The sequence below is a fragment of the Pipistrellus hanaki genome (assembly GCF_964339955.1).
Source record: "Pipistrellus hanaki genome assembly, chromosome: 1".
In the NCBI taxonomy this organism is placed as follows: Eukaryota; Metazoa; Chordata; class Mammalia; order Chiroptera; family Vespertilionidae; genus Pipistrellus; species Pipistrellus hanaki.
The window spans coordinates 62,721,936-62,742,540 of record NC_140503.1 but is presented as its reverse complement, the minus strand read 5'-3'; the positions used below and the strand labels follow the sequence as shown (position 1 = coordinate 62,742,540).

Here is a 20,605-nt window from a genome sequence, read left to right as displayed (position 1 = left end):
TGCTCTCGTGGCCTGCTCTCCCCAGGGGGCTTTCACTTCATGGTCCTGCTCTGCACCACCAGCCAGCAGTGTGCACTCTGCCTTGATTCCCTCTGACCTGTGCTGTTCCATCTGTGACTTAATCTGATCTGGAGCCTGAACAGATTCATACCTAAACCCAGCAAATAGTGATCTGCACCCTCCTCTTTGCTAGATGCTATAGGAAACTTTAATGTAGCATGACATTCTAAGCCTCGAAGCTTACAGCCTTACTTGGTGAAACAAAAAAATGTGCAGGTCATAAACAAGTTAAATAACAAAAGGCAATACTTCATCAACAACAGGTGGTGTGATACAGTTGTGTTCTATAGCAGTTACCTGTGGGCTAGGCTTATGGAGGAGGTAGACTGGCATTTGGAGAGGCTGGCAAAAAAGTTGAGGACCTTCCAAGTTGGTGAACACACGGAGAATTGGCAAGAGTGGCAGGATCATTGGAAACTCCAGAGAGAAAATAAAATTACAAAAGATTGAAAGAACTTGGAGGGGTGGGGGAGAGTTTGGGGAGAATATACAGATGAGTCTTGGGGAACTTAGAACACTGGGCTGTTCAGAAGGTTCAACATGAGAAGGGATTATGTCTGACATTTAATTGAACATTTGCAATATGCAAATGTATGTTCCTCCCATATATTTTCATGTAATCCTCATTATAAGCATACAAGGTAAGCACTGTTATTCCATTTTACAGCTAGGGAGATAGCTCAGAGAAGTTAAATAGATTCACCCAAGCTCAAACAACAAGCATTGGAGAAAAGTTTGAGCCAGAAGATAATGAGGGTAAAAGGTACGTGGTGTTACCAGAAGTTTTGAACCTTGAATGCCAGGATAAAGAAGTGTGGGGGTTTTTTGTTGTTTTAATTTCTTTATTGATTAAGGCATTGCATATGTGTCCTCATCCCCCCAGAAAGCCCCCAACAGCTGTGTGGGTTTTTATAATTTAGACCAGAGGTTTCCAACTTGCTCAGTTCATGATGCCCTTATTGTCTCAGTAATACATTTTTTTAATTTTAAAAATTGTATTATCAGCTGTCTCTACAGTTTGCTTGCTCTTATTAGCGGATGAGAAAAATTCCAGAGCAAAGCAATTCACTGGCACTAGCATTAAGTTGTAAATCTATCCTTTGTCACAGAGCAAGAATACACTTCAGATCAACTCAAAATAACTTCACAGAAAAGTGTCACAGAAGAACCCATATCCATTTATCATTCATTCCAGTGTCTTGTAGTCAGTCCCCTTTGAAATTGCCTAACTTCTAGCCCTGTTTCATTTTGTAGTCTGAAAATAAGGAATCACTCAAGTGAGATGTCCCTTCAGAGCACTGATGAAAAAAATATTAAACATAGAGATATCCCATATCCCTGTTCTCAACGTTAAAAATTATATTAAATGAGCACATAGAGAAAATATCCATAGGTATCGTCTGTGTTCTAATTAGTTTTTGTCCCCCCTCCTTTTTTTTAAATATATATATTTTATTGATTTTTAACAGAGGAATAGAGAAGGATAGAGTTAGAAACATTGATGAGAGAGAATCCTCGATCAGCTGCCTCTTGCACACCTCCTACTGGGGATGTGCCCGCAACCAAGGTACATGCCCTTGACCAGAATCGAACCTGGGACCTTCCAGTCTGCAGGCCAACGCTCTATCCACTGAGCTAAACCGGTTTCGGCTGTTTTCCCCTTTTTGATACCTCCAACTTCTGAGGCCCTTCCTTTGTAGTCATTTGGTTCTATCATATTTAACTTCGTTTGATACTCCAGTGGCAAGCCGTTCTATTTTTGCACCCATGCAAATGACCTTTTTATACTGGGGTGAAGGGGAAGCATTTAATTTATAATTAAATTGACTGGAGTGACAGTCAATATGAACATATATGTTTCATGTGTGGGTTTCTATTATGTTACAAGACCTGTATGTTGTACCGTGTGCCCGCCACCCTGAGTCAAACCTCCCATCACCTTACATTAGAATCCCCTTTCTCCAGCTCCCCACCCTTCCCTCTGGCAACCACCACATTGCTGTTTGTGTTCATGAGTCAATTTTATATCCCACATATGAGTGAAATCACATGGTTCTTAGCTTTTTCTGCCTGACTTATTTCACTTAGCGTAAGATCCATCCAGCCATGTTGCTGTAAATGTTACTATTTCATCCGTATGGCTGAGTAATATCCATGTGTATGTACCACATCTTCTTTATCCAGTCCTCTATCGCAGGACACTTTGGTTGTTTCCATGTCTTGGCCACTGTGAATAATGCTGCATGAACATAGGGGTGCATATATCTTTGTGAATACACCATTTCGAGTTTTTCAGGTATATACCCAGGAGAGGGATTGATGGGTCATATGGTAGCTCTATTCTTAATTTTTTGAGGAATCGCCAAACTGCTTTCCATACTGGTTGTACCTGTCTGCATTCCCACCAGCAGTGAAAGGGTTCCTTTTCTCCATAACCTCTCCAACTTGTTATTTTCTTATTGATCATGGCCACTCCAACAGGTCTGAGGTGGTACCTCATTGTGGTTTTGACTTGTAATTTTTTATCTGGTAACTTCGACAGGTTATTTTCCTTCTTGAGTGTAAACATTAATTTTTATTGAGACATATGTTCCACTATTAATCCCTTCTTGCTTTTGCTCATTTTCCAGACTTCATCACCTGGACTTTGAAAAATGGTGGCTATACCTCCACACCACGATTCACTTGTTTTGCCATGAGAATTGCCAAAGTCAGGCTTAAAATCCTATAAATGAATAAGCATTTGATTGATAGCTCTTCCCCTCTCTCAACTAAGTATCTGAATTTCTTCCCTACATTTGGGAACTTCCCTACCTCGTGCGTCTGGTAGAACCACAAAGCTGGTTTTCCAGCTTTGCTTGCAGTCAGCATTGCTTGGCAGGAGGCCAAGACTTAGCCAACAACACCCTCCGGGGTTTTGAATTATGCCCAAAGACAGCAGACGCTCCACCCTGGTGGTGGCAGCCACTTCTGGGTTTTGGAAACTGCAAGGGGGTAGTGCCAGTGGCAGGCAGGGTCCAGAGCAGGTGGTGCTGTTAGGTCAGCTTTGTGGTCCTAACTTCCTGGTCATTCTGTAAGCTCCCCAACAGCCTTTCAACACAAAGTGTTTATCTCAGCCACTTTCTGTTGCTGCAACTAAGAACTCTGTGGGTGGGTCACGCAGCAGAATGCAAACCCAGGGGTCTCAGAGATGGATCAGCTGGGGACAGCATGCTCCTGCCATAGGAAAGTACAGAACACTCTCCTCCTGCCACGCAGGTCTTCGCAGTGAGTTCACCATGCAGATGCATGCACGCCCACCATGTCTGCAGCAGGGTGAACGGCAAGCCCAGCACAGGAGTTAGAGGAAAGGCGGGAAGCATGGGCCCTATTGTCGCAGGAATATTTTTTGACACCAAAAGAAATACCTAACTGCCCTAGCTTGGTAGGCTCAGTGGATAGAGCATCAGCCTGCGGACTTAAAGGGTTTCAGGTTCGATTCCAGCCAAGGGCACATGCCTGGGTTGCAGGCTTTATCCCCAGTGGGGGATGTGCAAGAAGCAGCCAATCAATGATTCTCATCATTGATGTTTCTATCTCTTTTTCCCTCTCCCTCTCTGAAATCAATAAAGATATATTTTTTAAAAAGGAAATATCTAACTACTTTAAGTAGTTATATCCAATAATAAGTACTTATGTCCTAACAACTTAATAGCTGTTTGAAAAAATAATACACAAATCTGAAGAAAAAATTTTTTTTAATTTTATTGCTCAGTAACTACAATGATTTACTAACGGGATGATCAAATTGGACACTACTGCCTTCATTCCCTGTTCGACGCTGAAAAGAATGTGGCATGATCTAATGTTGAAACTGACCTACTTCATAGTAATAGTTCACTTGTCTAATGTGTCAAGTGTCACTGTGTTTCCCCCAAAAGTTTAAACTATCCCATGGAGTGCCTGTGAGTTTGTTGCCCAAAGGTGCCTTCACTCACAGTCTGGGAACCACAAGCCTCGGCAATGGAATCCGTGAACATTCTGAGCAGGCAATCATCATGATGAATGTTTTAGAAAACTGAACCTGGCACGGTGTTGAAGATGGATGGCAGCATTAAAGCCCAATAAACAAATGGAGGCCAGCCTCGACAATTCCGAGGAGACAAAACCAGCTTAGTCATGCAAACAAATCGTAATTTAGCTTGTTTTGCTACACCAGCTTGCCCTGGTTCGCTTCTTGCTTTTGCTTCAGGAAATCACAAGCAACACTTGATCCCTTTCACAAGGCTGACATAAGGTAGCCACTGAAAATCCCTGTGAAGAATAAGCAGTCACTGGGAGCTTGTAACTTCAGAACCAGCTCAATGTGGTCCTATCCTGTTTCTGACACATTACTGAGTTGCCTTTTATAGTCAACAGACCAAAACTGCAACTCATGAAGCCAAAGCATGCATGCGCAGAGGAGAGAACTCTGGCCTCCAGCTCTACACAGGACCAAAGAACTGGGACATGACCGGTATTAGAACCAAAACCCTTTCGGAAGCAAAGGGTCAGTTGTGCAGGAAGATCAACGCTGGAGCCCCTTACCAGAATCCTATCTAATAAAAAGGAAATATGCTAATTGACTGCCACACCTTCCAAGATGGCAGCGCCCACAGCCACAGGATGGCGGCACCCAGTCTTCCCTAAAGGCAGGTAAATATTGTAGAAGACTTGCTTGAGGCCCTTTAATGTTGGCATTCTTACAGGGAGTCAGCTCTGCCCATTCAGCCTTTGGCAGTGCTGTACTAAACCTTTGTTTTAACCTCATCAATATCCATTTTATTTATCCCAATCTTTTTTAAAAACCAAAGCTTTCCACTCTGGAGAAAAGAGTTCTGTGACTCATCCTTCACTTTGTTTCACCCTTATTAATATTTAAAAATACTGTAGGCACCTTGCCCCGGCCAGCGGGACAGCAACGTGGGAGCGAGGAGACACCTGGAAGGGAATGAGGGAGGACAGGAGACGCGGAGAAATGGAGGCAAGACAGGGTTCTGATCAAGCCTCAAATTTTATTTGTTGCAGCCGCAATATATGCACACAGGTTGTAGGGGGAAGTTGCCGCGGAGACATTCCAGGGCGGGGAGGGTTGTGTATCAGCAGATGTGTCTGCAGGGGAGGATACAGCAGAGATTCTCCAGAGCGGGGCGAGTTATCACAACAGGTGTGCCTTGCTCAATGGCCAGATATGCTGCTAGGCATTTAGATTGTTTCTAGTTAACTGCCACACTGCAGCTTGTCACATGAGTTCTGGTAAGTCAGAAACTCAGTGTCTAAGATGGAGGTGTCTTTTAAGATGTAGTCACTAATTCTTTTTCGGCTCCCGACAGCACCTCATTCTGTTTACTTGATTCTGTTTATAATTGATTTCAGAGAGGAAGGAGAGGAGAGGGAAATAGAAACACCAATGATGAGAATCATTGATCAGCCATTTCCTGCACGCCCCCTACTAGGATCAGGCCCACTACCCCGGCATGTGCCCTTGACCAGAATCGAACCTGGGACCCTTCAGGCTGCAGGCCAACGCCCTATCCACTGACCCAAACCAACTAGGGCCCCTGTTCACTTGGACACTGTTCACTTGGACATTGCTCATTTGCTTTTTCAGTGCAGCCTTCCTTCCTGGTCTGAGCTCTCCCAGATTTGCTTTAACAAATAATTCCAAAACTTGGGGAGTTTTCCCTTCGCTGTTTTCACACCCACTTTTCCGTGGAGGGGAAGCACTGGGTCCTCAGATCAGAAACAGAAGAGTTGCGGAAACCGGTTTGGCTCAGTGGATGGAGCGTGGGCCTGTGGACTGAAAGGTCCCAGGTTCGATTCTGGTCAAGGGCATATGCCTTGGTTGCGGGCACTTCCCCAGTAGGGGGTGTGCAAGAGGCAGCTGATCGATGACTCTCTCTCTCAACGATGTTTCTAACTCTCTGTCCCTTTCTCTTCCTCTCTGTAAAAATTATTTCAAAAAAGAAAAAAAGGAAGAAACGGAAGACGCTTCAGACGCTTCTCTCGCTATTCAGTTAAAGAAGTCCCCGCCTGGCACTCAGCGGGGTCACCGCAGACAGCCCGGTGCGGGCGGAGGCCGGGGCCGGCGCTGATTGGCCGCCGCAGACCCAGCCCCCTCGCCCATTGGCGGGCGGCGCGGCCGGATTGGCGGAGCCCCAGCGCCGCCCCCGGCCGGCTCGCTGCGTGCGGAGATGGCGACGGCGGCCGGGCTGCTGGCACGGCGGGTGCGGGGCTGGAGGCTGCGGGCGCCGCTGGCGCCGCCGGCCCGCGTCCTCCCCCGGCGGGCACACTCGCTGCTGGCGGTGGACGACGCCATCAACGGGCTGAACGAGGAGCAAAAGCAGGTAGGGAGCCTGGCCCACCGCCCGGCCCCGAGGCCTTCGGGCCTGGCCCGTCTGCCAGCTTCGGGGTCGCCTGGGCACTCGCCGCCCCGCTCCTGCCGCCCGCGCGCCGGCTGCGGGGTGCGATGCGGGGCAGCAGGGAAGCTGCTGGCGCTGCGGGTGTCCGTGCCGGTGGAGTTTGGTGGAAAGGGGCCTCCGTCTGCTGAAGGAAAGCCAAGGTTAATCATTATCCCCAGCAGACCGCTTTCCCACGCACACCCCGGGGGCTCTGACAGGCAGCGGGACCTCACCCCCAGAGTCAGAGCCCAGAGTGGGACAGAGCACGTGGAAGGGGTCCCTGCACCGCGGCTGGAGCAGAGCCCTCCGGAGGGAGGAGGCTGCTCGCTGGGACCCAGTTCCCCGGCAGGTGATTTTCCTGTGGGACAGCGGGCGTGTGCCAGAGCTTCCGGGAACTCCGAAGCCCGCTCGAGTTTCAAACTTTCCTGCCAAGAGAAGTTTCTAATATCCTTGAATAATCCCTTTTATTTTATTTTTTAAAAATACATATTTTATTGATTTTTTAGACAGGAAGAGAGAGGGACAGAGAGAGTCAGAAACATCGATGAGAGAGAAACATCGACCAGCTGCCTCCTGCACACCCCCTATGGGGGATGTGCCCACAACCAATGTACATGCCCCTGACCAGAATCAAACCCGGGACCCTCAGTCCGCAAGCCGCTGAGCCAAACCGGTTTCGGCTGAATAATCCCTTTTAGACAAAGGGCAGAAAAGAGCCGACAGGTGCTTACAACTGTGGGGGGGGGGGGGGGGGGGTGTTTACTGGGGAAGGCTGGACGAGTCAGTTCATGCAGGGCCTTGTCCTAAGCACAAAGGAAAGCCATGGGATGATTTTATGTAGGGGAGTGACATTTAAAAAATACTCATTGCCAAAACCAGTCTGGCATCGGTCTGCGGACTGAAAGGTCCTGGGTTTGATTCCGGTCAAGGGCATGTACTTTGGTTGTGGGCACATCCCCGGTAAGGGGTGTGCAGGAGGCAGCTGATGGATGTCTCTCTCTCATCTATGTTTCTAGCTCTCTATCTCTCTCCCTTCCTCTCTGTAAAAAATCAATAAAATATATTTTAAAAAAATACCCATTAAGCAATGTAGACCTAGGACCTCAAGAAAGAGGGGTGGAGATGATCTCTGAGGAAGCGTACACTACGGTCTTAAGTTGCAGTCTGATGTGTTTGGTGAGGCATCACGGAGCCTGCTTCCCTGAATGTGCCTCCCGGAGGAGACGCTGTCTGCGGCGGCAGTCACGTTCTGTTAAAGAACTGTCACCCCTCTCCCTCTAGCTTCGTCACACCCTGTCTAAGTTCCTGCAGGAGCACCTAGCCCCCCAGGCCCAGGAGATCGATCAAAGCAATGAATTCAAGAACCTCCGGGTGAGTCTGAAGGCCCACCCTGGGGGCGCAGGGGCAGTCCGGGAGTTGGGCTGTGCTGGGAGTGGCCCTGCAGCCTAGAAGAACTCAGAGAGTCTTCTGGTAAATGACACCCCCTTAGAAGGGCAGCCCCTTTCGGTGAAGTGTTTGGGGCTCTTGGCTCCAGGGGTCCAGGCCCCTGTGGCTGGCTGCCTTCTCACTACTCACTGCTCTCCCTCCATTCTGCTGGCAGGAGTTCTGGAAGCAGCTGGGGAAGCTGGGAGTCCTGGGTATCACAGCCCCTGGTGAGTAGTTTCATTCCCTAAGGAGAACCTTTCTCTGTGTCTTGCGTGCCCTTTAACACCAGAACTAAAAGAAGCAGGAAAGGAATGAAAAGACTGCTCAAAGAAGAAAAAAAAAAGGGGGGGGTGGGGGGGTGGGGGAGGGATTGTGCTCAAAGAAACCCAGAACTTCCTCCCACTGGGTCCTAGGAAAGCTCCCATTGGCTGTCAGCCTTTCTATTCTTTTGGTCAGTGACATTGAGATGACAAAGAGCCAGTGTGGTTCACTCGGGCCAGAATCATTTGGACTCTTAAAGTCTGCATGCTGAATGAGCTCCCCCAGGTGATGTTGGCAGCTTAGCCCCTTAGTTTAGTTCCTACATTCTTTTTTTTTATATATATACTTTATTTTATTTTATTATTTTTTAAATTTAATATATTATTTTATTAAATTATTATTTTTGTACATATAACCTTGCCCCCCCCCCCTGTAGATACCCTCCCTCCCCAGAGTTTTGTGTCCATTGGTTGTACTTATATGCATGTATACAAGTCCTTCGGTTGATCTCTTATCTCCCCCAGATCTCCCCAACCTCCCCGCTGTAATTTGACAGTCTGCTTGTTGCTTTACTGTCTCTATATCTATCTTTTGGTTCTTCAGTTTATAATGTTCTTTATCATCCATAAATAAGTGAGTTCATGTGGTGTCTCTCTTTCATTGACTGGCTTGTTTCGCTCAGCATGATGTTCTCCAATTCCATCCAGGTTGCTGCAAACGATGAGAATTTTTTCTTTTTTATGGCAGCATAATATTCCATTGTGTAAATGTACCATAGTTTTTGATCCAATCATCTGCTGATGGGCACCTGGGCTGTTTCCAAATCCTAGCTATTGTAAATTGTGTTGCTATGAACATAGGGGTGCATATATCCTTTCCGATTGATGTTTCTAGCTTCTTAGTCCCTACATTCTTAAACTCTGTCCTACCAATAACATCTAGACACGCAGCCTGGCGCTGGGGCCCATTTGGAAACATGACGTTGTGAAGGAATGCCAGTCTGAGCCTCCCCGTGAGGGGCCAGCTGATGTGTTAAATATGCTGCCCTGTGTCCCCTGTGGGTCTTACTACCTGTTTCCAGGGGTAAAGGGGGCTGGCGGTCTCTGATTTGGATGCTGGCCTCCGAAGGAGAGGCCCAGCCTGGCTGGCAGTGCCCAATAGATGGCACACCTGCTTCAGCTTGCATTCCTCGGGCATTGGAATAGAGGAGGGAAATGGTGTACTTCTCACATCTCCCCCTCACCGCTTGGAGACAGTTCTTGTCTTTGAGGTGATCATAGAAAGCTAGATCATGGGTAATGATAAAATTAAGCCACTTAAAAATTAATTTAGACCACCTTAATGGAAAGTAGGGGGAAAGCCACTGGAAACTCATGAACAAGGCTTTCTTCCTCTGTGTCTTGGGGGTTTATGAACCCCATAGAAAATATGTTTCTGAACCAGATGGTATTTTTAAATATATATATATATATATATAATTGATTTTTTACAGAGAGGAAGAGAGAGGGATAGAGAGTTAGAAACATTGGTGAGAGAGAATCATCAATCAGCTGCCCCCTGCACACTCCCCACAATCCAGGTACATGCCCCCAACCGGAATCAAACCTGGGACCTTTCAGTCTGCAGGCCGACGCTCTATCCACTGAGCCAAACTGGTTTCAGACCAGATGGTATTTTTTAAAAATATATTTTATAGATTTTTCACAGAGGAAGAGAGAGGGATAGAGAGTTAGAAACATCGATGAGAAAAACATCAATCAGTTGCCTCTTGCACACCCCCTACTGGGGATGTGCCCACAACCAAGGTACATGCCCTTTACCTGAATCGAACCTGAGATCCTTGAGTCCACAGGCAGCGAATCGATGTTTCTCTCTCATCGATGTTTCTAACTCTCTATCCCTCTCTCTTCCTCTCTGTAAAAAATCAATTATATATATATAGAGAGAGCTCTATCCACTGAGCCAAACCAGTTTTGGCACCAGATGGTATTTTAGTGGAAGAAAGGCAGTTAGAAATCAGAAACTTTAAAAGAAAGCCAGATATAAGTTCTGGTTTCTGCATGATTGTCCCGGTGGCTGTTTTCAGTGTCAACACCTGAGGGCTGTCCTTCCTGGAATTGCAGGGGGCGGGCCAACCTTTCCGGAGAGCCTTGGATGAGCCTGATTCTTGGTCAAGAGTGAGCATGTGCAGAGGATCTCACCAGGGTTTCCCCAAATAGCAGGGCAGCAGTTGGTACCAGTTGACCCAGCCACTTTTTTAAAAAAAAAAAATTGATTTCAGAGAGGAAGGGAGAGATAGAAACATCAATGATGAGAGAGAATCATTGATCAGCTGCCACCTGCATACCCCCTACTGGGGATGGAGCCCAAACCAGGCATGAGCCCTTGACTAAAATTGAACCCGGGACCCTTCAGTCTGCAGGCCGATGCTCTATCCCAGGGGACCTCAAACTTTTTAAAGTGGGGGCCAGATCACGGTCCCTCAGAGAGCTGGAGGGCCGGACTATATGAACTACTAATTCCTACTGTAACACCTCGGCTGCGCTCACTGCCCAAAAAACCTGGCGGGCAGGATCAGACTCCTCTGCGGGCCGCATGTGGCCCGCGGGCCATAGTTTGAAGACCCCTGCTCTATCCACTGAGCCACAGCGGCCAGGGTGATCCAGCCTCTTTGATTTAAGATCTCCTGCCAAGGAAAAGGCACATTTCTATGAGGAGTTCCGAAATTTCCTAACCAGCATCTCAGCTGCACTGCCCACCAGATTTTCTCTCAGGCTGTGGCTCTCCTGTTCCTGTTACTAATTTTGCTTTTTTATTAATTTTTTTAACTTTTTTCATTGAGCTATAACTGACTAACCTTATGTATGTTTGAGGGGTACAATGTGTTTATTTGACAGTCCTGTTTCTTTAGGTCCAAACCAATGCACATCTCACTTTCCTCGGGCCTTTTACACAAGCATCTGTCTTGCACTTCAGGTTCTCTTGCCTTCATTGAGAGGTCTGTCCGGGATAAAGTGGGGGTGGCAATGACTGTTTCTGAACCACCTCTGCTGACAGAGGCAGCAAACAGAACCCATTCTGTGTGTTTGTAGACAGATCCCCTGGCATCAACCCGTTGACTTTGTCAACAGGAACTCAGAATAGATGCTACAAGGATGTTTCTCTGCTGTTGACGGCTGCTAGGTTCCTGTCAATGCCCTGGTTTAATCTGAGCTGCCTTTTCTGTTCCCCTGCACAACCTCCGCTCCCAGTCCAGTATGGCGGCTCCGGCTTGGGCTACCTGGAACACGTGCTGGTGATGGAGGAAATATCCCGAGTTTCCGGAGCCGTGGGACTCAGTTACGGTGCCCACTCCAACCTCTGCATCAACCAAATTGTACGCAATGGAAATGAGGCCCAGAAGGAGAAGTACCTGCCCAAGGTGAGGAGACGGGAGTGGAGAAACACACGCTGACCTCGGTGCAACCACCAGACACGAGGCACCCTGCTGTCGAGGGCCAGTCAGATTTGCTCTCCTGTAGCATGCTGCCCTGAACCAGATGTAGTTAGGAAGGAGTCAGGAGTTTGCTCTCAAATACTTAAGTCAAAAAAGTTAAAAAAACACAACCAAGCCTTCTGAGTTCATCACTGGACAGCATTTGCAAGGCGCACTCTCAGAAACTGAAGACTAGGACTTGCTTCTGTGCAAAGGGACTAGGAAAAGGAGAGAGATTTTCAGCCATGTAGTTACTGGGCTTCTATAAGACTTTACCAATAGGCTGGCCTTTGAGAGAAGTTTTGAAGGGCTGTCATGTGTGCCGTGCCAGCACAGCCAAGGGTTTGGCGAGCCTGAGGGAGGGCGGCGAAGGATATAGAAAAGACGGACAAAGAGAATAAGCTGGGTCTAGGTCAGGGGTCCTCAAACTTTTTAAAGTGGGGGCCAGATCACGGTCCCTCAGAGAGCTGGAGGGCCGGACTATATGAACTACTAATTCCTACTGTAACACCTCGGCTGCGCTCACTGCCCAAAAAACCTGGCGGGCAGGATCAGACTCCTCTGCGGGCCGCATGTGGCCCGCGGGCCGTAGTTTGAAGACTCCTGGTCTAGGTGGATCTCCTGTGCCTGGCTGAGGCCACAGAGCGGTGGTCGGCAAACTTATTAGTCAACAGAGCCAAGTATCAACAGTACAACAATTGAAATTTCTTTTGAGAGCCAAGTTTTTTAAACTTCTTCGAATGCCACTTCTTCAGAAATAGACTTGCCCAGGCAGTGGTATTTTGAGGAAGAACCACAGTTTGCCAACCACAACCACAGAGAAATGATCCAGATGGCAAGCTGAGCCTTTATTTTATAGTCAGAGGTAAACAAGATTGTGGTCACCATGGTTACAGTGTTCTTGTGTGAGTTTCACTTGTTTTGGCAGCACTTGCTGCACCTCCCACAGCCCATTAGCTACCTAGGAAGGAGCTAGGGAGTGTCATGAGGTCAAGCTTAATTATGCTGAGAGGGCTGCCCCCTAAGCTGGGACTTGTTTGCGGCTTTGCCAACAGATCAGTCCGAGGCTTAACCCTATAGCCTCTCCCTACAGTCATGCAAACAGGCAGGAAGAGTCTCACTCCTGTAGGTACTTCTAAAGTCATAACCAAGCCCTTTGGGGTTTTCCTTGCAGCTGATCAGCGGTGAATACATTGGAGCCCTGGCCATGAGTGAGCCCAATGCTGGCTCTGATGTTGTCTCCATGAAGCTGAAAGCTGAAAAGAAAGGTGAGGCCTCTCTGGACTCGGGAGCTGGAAAGAGCAGAGGGACAGTAATTGGGGTGGCCTCGGCTAGACTTCCAGGACCGTTTCCAGCTGGGCAGCGTCCGCTCAGCAGGTCTGTGGACTGAGATGGACCAACATGGCCGGTGTTAAGTAGCCAAATTCCTGTTCTTAGGAGATCACTACGTCCTGAACGGCAACAAGTTCTGGATCACCAACGGGCCTGATGCCGACGTCCTTGTTGTCTATGCCAAGACAGACCTGGCTGCTGTGCCAGCTTCTCGGGGCATCACGGCCTTCCTGGTGGAGAAGGTGAATGGCATGGGAGTGCCGTGGAGGCGTTGGTGATGCCAGAGATAGATCCCTTCCCCTGATGGCAGACGCCAGCTGCCCTGTGTGCCCTGCCAGGGCTCCCCGGGTGGAGGTGAAGAGCAGACCGAAAGGAGGGTGGCAGACAGTGGAGTCCAGGGAGGTGCGTCAGGACTGAGGTTGGTGGAGCCGCCCACCGAGCCAGGCCACACACACGGCCAGGGTGAGGAGGACTGAGGGGGACTGGGTTTGACAGTGAAGGCGCCATCAGGGGGCTGCTGAGAGCAGCTGTAGAAGACCGAAGTGGAAGTGTGAATGGGAATGCGAGTGGAAATGGAATGAAGACTGCACCTTTCAGATCTTTTTTTAAGTATATTTTTATTGATTTCAGAGAAGAAGGGAGAGGGAGAGATAAAAATATCAATGGTGAGAGAGGATCATTGATTGGCTGCCTCCTGCACACACTCCCCCGCCTACTGGGGATCTAGCCTGCAATCTTGGCATGTGCCCTTAACTGGAATTGAACCCAGGACCCTTTGGTCCACAGACTGACTATCTACTGAGCCAAATCTAGGGCCAGATCTTGACAATAAAAGCAAGAGGGAGGCCTGGCTGGTTTGGCTCAGTGGAAGAACGTCAGCCTGTGTACTGGGGGGGGGGGGGGTCCCGGGTTGATGTTACTGTCTCTCTCTCCCTCTCCCTTCCTCTGTGAAATCAATTAAAAAAAAAAAAAAAGCAAGAGGGAGACAGGGCAGAAGGTAGAATGAAGGGTTGGGGGTTTGGCCTTAGCCTGTTTTGCTCAGTGGTTAGAGTGCAACTTCCGGTGAAGCACGGATCTCGATTGCAGGCTCGATCCAGGAGGCAGCCAGTCAGTGTATCTCTTTCATATCGATGTTTCTCTCTTTCTCTCCCCTTCCCTTCTACCACTCCCTCCCCAATCAATGGGGAAAAAATCCTCCGGTGAGGATTAACAACAACAAAAGTTGGGAGTTTGAGTTTGTTTTTAAGAATGGGAGAGAACTGAGCAAATTTTTTGGTAAAGAGAGAGAAATTTAGGAGAGGGAGAACTTGAGATGTGTCTGACCAAGTGAGCAAAACAACGGAGAGTTGAGGAAGGAGAGGTAAGGCTGGTGCAGGTGATAGGGGAGGAAGATCTGCCTGGGGACCCTGAGGCCAGGGCATCCGTGAGGGCTGGGGACCACAGGGGTGAGGGAGTCGGTAGACAATTTCACAAATTAGTGTCGGAAGGGTTTGCAATGCCCTCCCTGGGAAGAAGGGGAAAGTGGCTGGCTGGAGTTGGAGGAAGAGAACCGAGTAGCCCAAAGGGCCTGGCTAAGATTGGAAATCTCAAGGTTGTGTAATGCCACTCAGCAGCCCTGGGAGGTTAGGGAAACAAAACACGTGCTCTGAGCACTGGCCGTGCACAGAGCATCTGATGAGTCCAGGCCGAAGCTCACAGGTGGTTGAATTGATCCCGGGTGTGATTGAATTAGATGCAGATGGCAGAGGAACAAAAGGCCAAAGGAGTTGAATGGGCTGGTGAGAAAGTCTTGGAAATTATTTCCCTAAGGAAAGGAAACAAAGCTAGGAAGGGTCAAGCAGGCCCCGGGGATCAGGCGTTTGAGAAAGACCTGCCCCCGTGAGACGTGGGGAGAGTGAGAAGTGGGGAGAACGTGAGCTAGCGGCGGAGAAGGCTGGGGCCTGGTGGGGCGTTAGGGCTGGCGCTTCGGGGAGTGGACCGTACAGGGTGGGCCCGGGGTGAGAATGCTGGTGTGCCATGGGAGGGAGTCCTGGGACTGGGTGGGAAGGTGGGCTTTTTGCGAGGATCTTCCCTTTCCTAGACCCCGTGGGGCCTGGTCTGTAATCAAGGCCTTTTGTTTCTGTGAAGAACATGCCTGGCTTCAGCACCGCCAAGAAGCTGGACAAGCTGGGGATGAGGGGCTCTAACACCTGTGAGCTGATCTTTGAAGACTGCAAAGTTCCTGGTGAGTCTAAGGAAGTGTGAGCCCCTGTGAGGACCCCTTCATAAGCAGAGAAAGCCCGCCTCTGGGTTAGAGAGGCTCCCCACTGTTAGCTGGCCGGTGACTGCCGGGCTGGCCCCCGGCCGTCCGGGAGGGACTCGGCCTGAGGGCACTGCTCTCCCTGTGCCTGCCTGAGGTGTTTGCTGTGTGGATAGCACGCTGTATCTGGGTTGGATTCCAGCAGCTGGAATAGAAAGATACATCCGCTCATGCCCATGAATGTCCTTCAGATGTCTTTGTTTGTACGTTTCCCGGTACTGCCTGTGTGAGGTATTCATTAACAACGCTAAAAAAAATCCAAGCACACTGGTGGAAGCTGGACTCGGTGAAGGGAAGGCAGTTTTGTTAGAGCACATGTGTCAAACACAAGGCCCGCGGGCCAAATCCAGCCCGCCAGGCCTTGCAATGTGGCCCGCACCGCGCTGTCATCACTGCACTCCGCTGTCAGTTTATGACATTGTCAGTTTATGACTGTTCAGTAAACCATTCGGACCACGATTTAGGCTGGATTTTAGATTTTGGCCCCTTCTCTGATTGAGTTCGACACCCCTACGTTAGAGTATTTTCTCCCCTGAAGTATGACATTGTGGGAGGGCCAGCACACCCTTCCTGTGCTAATGAGACCAAAGGCATGGATTTGATCGCCGGCGAGGCTTACTCTGTAGTACCTCAGCCACAGACCGCGCCTCACCCTCCCCGTCCACCACCCAGGAAAAGAATGCTTTGGTGACAGCGGGCATCCAGGGAGAGGGGGCTCAGTGCAGAGCCTCCTCCGTAAGCAGGAAGACACTCGGAGGTCATCGAGGGCCTGGCTCCGGGGTGGAGAGGCGCTCGGCAGCTCCTGTCACCGTGCGGACTGGCCGTCTCCTGAAGGGTGCCTGGTCCGTGGACACTCTTGGAGGGGAGGGGCCGGGTGACACTGGACCGAGGGAAGGAGTGATTACGGACACAGGTGTGAAAATACCAGGAAGGGTTTGGCTGACTTCTAGACCAAATTAGCTTTTCTTCTTCCCATCCAAGGCAGCGGAGGAGGAGAAGGCCTAAGGGCGGGGCCTCTGTGTCTGGCCCTGTGGGTGGTGTGTGCGTGGGGGCGGGATGTCTGTCCCGCAGGCTCTGCTTCCGACTGGGAGTGCGACGCCCCAGCCTTTCCTCTCACCCAGAATCAGCCTCGCTGGCGGCCAGGTGACATATCTCGGTGCCTTGTATAAGAGCCGCGGAACCAAACCTCGCAGCTCTTACAAAGGGAGAGGTCCGTGGGCGGTGGGCAGCCCCTCCCTCTGACCAGCACCTTTCCCGCAGCCGAGAACATCCTGGGCCACCTCAGTAAGGGCGTCTACGTGCTCATGAGCGGGCTGGACCTGGAGCGGCTGGTGCTGGCGGGCGGGCCCCTCGGGTGAGTGTGCGGCTCAGGGTGCGGGTGTGGGGCTGGGCTCTCGGCTTCCCTGGCGAGCAGCGCCTGGCACACAGCCTCAGCCTTCCTCTCCTGGCCGATGCGCCTTCTTTCCTGGAAACAAAAGAGCCTTCTAGTCACATGTGTGATTTCTCCACACTGAGGGGAAAGGACATTCCTTAAAAGACAAAGCATCTGAGGAGCAATGCCGCCTGTTTACTCGGGATGTGAAACGGGACACCCTCAGGCCCCGCTGCGCGGGCGGCTTGCCGCTCTGTCTGGTCTTGGGGTGCAGTGACCGAGCAGGGGTCACCAGTGTCCTGTCTCCTTTTCTCTTCTCTACAACTCCAGCTTTTTGTCTCACTGAGCTGCCCCCCGCCCCCACCAAGCCTTTTCCCATTGGCATTTTGCCAGCCCAGCCGGCAGCAGGGGTGGGAACAGTGAGGCACGCCCGTGTCTCTGTCCCTCCCGCAGGATCATGCAGGCTGTCCTGGACCACGCCATTCCCTACCTGCACGTGCGGGAAGCCTTTGGCCAGAAGATTGGCCACTTCCAGGTGAGGGGGTGCTTTGTTGACTTGTCCTCTCTCGCTGGGTTTCAGTTTTCTTTAAAAATGAGAACGTGGAGCATGTGCCGGGGGCAGGTGCCAGCCCTCCCCGGCCGAGTGAGGGTGGGTGCTGGGCGTGCTGCCTGGCCCCGGGGTTGTCGGGAAGTTCACCACAGGTCTCCTCGCTTCCTGTTTGGGACGAAGGAACCAGGCGTTGTAAGGGCGAGGCGTGGGTGAAGGGGGCGCATGTCTAGCCGCCCTTCCTGGTGTGGAGACACTGCGGGGCGTCAACGAGGGTGTCATCCCTCTGTCATCCCAGGCAAGTCCCGTCGGCTTTCCGAGCCCCGATGCTCCCGTGTGGCTGCGGATCTGCTCTTGGTGACGAGGGAGAGTGTCTGAGAGGGAGGTTGACTGTGCGCTCTCTGTGCCCAGCTGATGCAGGGGAAGATGGCCGACATGTACACCCGCCTCATGGCCTGCCGGCAGTACGTCTACAACGTCGCCAAGGCCTGCGACGAGGGCCACTGCACCCCCAAGGTGAGGGCCTGCCCGGAGGGGGCCGCGGGCGGGTCCGGGGACGCACTGCCCCGGGGCCTGGCGGGCTGCTGACCAGCCCTCCCCCGCAGGACTGCGCGGGCGTGATCCTTTACTCGGCCGAGTGTGCCACGCAGGTGGCCCTGGACGGCATTCAGTGTTTCGGTAAGCGGCCCCCACCCCCCCTCCCCTGCCTGTGGCTGTCCCCCCCTCACCCTGAGCTTCAGCTGGCTGGTGCCATTAGGCTGCTTCTGCCCCAGTTATTACGAGAACATGGAAAAGCAAACTAGACAACTGCCGGAGGCGGCACGCCGCCTCACACCTAATCCTATGGACACTGGCAAGTGGGGGGAGAGGCCTCGGGGGGACGGCCTGGTTAAGAGCACAGACTCGAGCCAGGCGGCCTCGGTTGGAGTCTTGGTTTTACCGCGGACCAGCTTTGTGACTTGTACAAATCGCTTCACTTCTCTGCACCTGGCACCCAGTAAAAGCTGTGTAGCATCTCCCTACCCCCTTCTCCATGCTCACCAGTGTCCTCTCTGCCTGCTGCTGCCCTGTGCCCTCTGGGTGTCCTGCTGGCCCCTTGTCCACTGTCTTCCCCCAGAAGCTGTTCCCCACACCACGCCCTCCACCGCCTTTTGCTGGTCCTCTGGAATCAGTCTCTCTCCCGCTGGCCTGTTTCTGTATCCTCGGCCTTCTGTTTGCTTCTCTTGCTGTGCCCACTTCCCATCACTCTTCCTGTTATCCTCTCTCTCTGCCCACCCCCCCCCCCCCCGGCGACAGGTGGCAACGGCTACATCAATGACTTCCCCATGGGCCGCTTCCTGCGGGATGCCAAGCTGTACGAGATCGGGGCCGGCACCAGCGAGGTGAGGCGGCTGGTCATCGGCAGATCCTTCAACTCGGACTTCCACTAACGCCGGGCGGTCCCCCCTCCCCGCACCGAGAGGCCTTTCTCCGGGAGGAGAGCCCGGCCCCACTCCTCCCACCTGAGGCAGGTCCGGGCTCGGCCGCCCTCGCACCCGCCTGCTGGCCTCTGCGATGGCGGCCGAGCCCATGGGCCCGGACCCCGGCCGGCCGGCCTGGGAAGTGTTCGGCGGCTTAACATGGACGTGACGGGAAACCAGGGGGCTTTTCTGGACTGTGGCGCCGGCTTTGGTGACTGCCCTCGCTCTCTGAACCCCAAGCCTGCTGCACCCTCCTCCCAGGGTGGTCACCTGGGGCCAGGCAGACAGTCACCTCCTTTTTGGGGGTGAGCCTTGGCAGGGGCCCTTCTGCTCATTTACTTGTGCCTGGTAGCTCTTCCAGGGGGAAACCCCCCCAAACCTAGCCTTTCTGCCGATTTCCAGAGGCATCACCCTCTTGCCGCTTGTGAGCAAGCACCCCCTCTTCACGGCCCTGCATCCTTCCAGGGGCTTCCCTCTTTAGGGCTGGAACCCCCCATCGGGGATTGGGCATCTCAGAACGTGTGCCATCCGACCAGCCGTCCCAACCAGTGGTCCACGAGGCCCGAAAGGTTGGCGACCGCCGGGCTAGGCTCTGGTGGGGCAGAGGTCAGCACGCTGGTCGAGGGCCAGCGCCTCGGAGCCCTTCAGCACTGCTGTGCCGCCGCCGCCGCCGCCCTGGCCACGTGACGGCCCGCGGCCGGCCGGGCAGCAGGCCTGGGTTGGCTGGCTCGGCTCCAGCCAGGCTGCCTGTGCGCATTTCTCTGGACACCCCACGGCTACTTCTGTTACAACTGCACAGCGGCCGCTGCCATTTTATATTAAACATCACGAAGCAGACCCATCTGCTTCTACTCCGGTGTTTTGGGGAGAAGCAGTGCCTGGCTCCGGCCTGGCTCCCGCCCCTCGGAGAGGGCCTGGGCTGGGCCTGCCCCCCGGTCTGCTCACTGAAGGGGAACACCGGCGCGGAACCGGCCCTCGGAAGAGAAGAAGTCTCAGCCTCTCTCTTCCAGATCCCCGGGGATTTTTTAAAGGCGGTTGGAAGTGGTAAAGAGCCTTGGAGCTAAAAGGAAGCTCATAAATTTTGAAACCATCCCTGTGGTTGGTTGGTTTGTTTGTTTGTTTATTAATCCTCACCCAAGGGTATTTTTTTCATTAATTTTTTTAGAGAAAGTGGAAGGGGGAGAGAGTGATAGAAACATCGATGTGAGAGAGACACATCGGTTGATTGCCTCCTGCGTGCACCCGTCCAGGGCCAAAGGCTGAGCCCTCGATCAGACGGGAACCCAGAACCCTTCAGCTCCAGGGCCAGCCCTCTAACCACTGAGCAGAACTGGCTAGGGTCGTCCCCATGTTTTTTAAAAGAGCAGGACAGTGATTTTCCCAAGGTGCAGCCTTCACGTCCCCCTCGGCCTCTCGTGTTGGTGACTGTGGCGAGGATGGCGGTCGCGCTGGGTGTAGTGTGTAGCGGGAACACCAGCCTGGAGACATTCAGAGTGTGACAGAACGGGACGTTCTGTCCAGTCAAGATGGGTTACAGACCTTGCCGCCATCTTGGGAAGAAGAAAGTGATTGTTCTCCTAAAACCAAAAAAATGTGAGGCATGAGTCATGAATGGAAGCGCAGGGGGGGGCCCCTTCCACTTTGGGGCTGTGGGAGCTCCTGCTTGTTTAATGCCCCGTGCAGCCCCAGCCTCGGCTGCCAGCCCTGCTCCTTCCCGGGCTGCCGCCAACCCCACTCCAACCGCAAGCAAGTCACACGCGGCCCAAGCTCCCCGTCACTGCCCACCCTGTGGGATGGTGGTAGAAGCTAAGGGAGTGGTTCTCCTATTGTGGTCTGGGCGCACCCTTTACGAGAGCTTGGCAGCTTGGCAATCTGTAAAAAGGTAAAACACAGATTCCTGGGTGGCTCCAGACCTAGCCACAACTCCAGGGGTAAGCCTGAGGCACAGGCCGCCT

The 20,605-nt window shown here is 51.8% G+C and overlaps 1 protein-coding gene and 1 pseudogene across 3 annotated transcripts; one reads left to right on the top strand and one right to left on the bottom strand.

Moving 5' to 3' along the window:
* Nucleotides 1–1,579: 1,579 nt before the first annotated feature.
* On the bottom strand, nt 1,580–2,931 carry LOC311620386 (gamma-glutamylcyclotransferase-like; annotated as a pseudogene). The gene is made up of 3 exons: nt 2,875–2,931; nt 2,646–2,785; nt 1,580–1,887 (listed from the first exon to the last, which is right to left on the bottom strand). The product of its transcript is annotated as a gamma-glutamylcyclotransferase-like (transcript).
* A 3,301-nt stretch (nt 2,932–6,232) lies between these two features.
* On the top strand, nt 6,233–19,742 carry IVD (isovaleryl-CoA dehydrogenase). Of its 2 annotated transcripts, XR_014796850.1 has the most exons (13): nt 6,233–6,425; nt 7,761–7,850; nt 8,080–8,131; nt 11,417–11,586; nt 12,815–12,908; nt 13,078–13,214; nt 15,100–15,196; nt 16,532–16,625; nt 17,097–17,178; nt 17,602–17,706; nt 17,796–17,868; nt 18,487–18,701; nt 18,757–19,742. XR_014796850.1 is itself a non-coding variant. In XM_084904875.1 (12 exons), exons 1-12 carry the CDS (start codon nt 6,273–6,275, stop codon nt 18,618–18,620), a joined length of 1,281 nt encoding a protein of 426 aa, XP_084761001.1. In that variant the 5' UTR covers nt 6,233–6,272; the 3' UTR covers nt 18,621–19,742. The 2 variants fall into 2 exon arrangements, 1 of the variants encoding a protein (XP_084761001.1); XM_084904875.1 differs by having other exon boundaries at nt 18,487–19,742.
* The last annotated feature ends 863 nt before the right edge of the window (nt 19,743–20,605 follow it).

Excerpts from the sequence above, each read along its gene's own strand:
- IVD (XM_084904875.1), top strand. The coding sequence starts at position 6,273 with ATGGCGACGGCGGCCGGGCTGCTGGCACGGCGGGTGCGGGGCTGGAGG. Across the intron at positions 7,851-8,079 it reads ATGAATTCAAGAACCTCCGG|GAGTTCTGGAAGCAGCTGGG; the intron begins GTGAGTCTGAAG and ends TTCTGCTGGCAG. Across the intron at positions 17,179-17,601 it reads AGAAGATTGGCCACTTCCAG|CTGATGCAGGGGAAGATGGC; the intron begins GTGAGGGGGTGC and ends CTCTGTGCCCAG.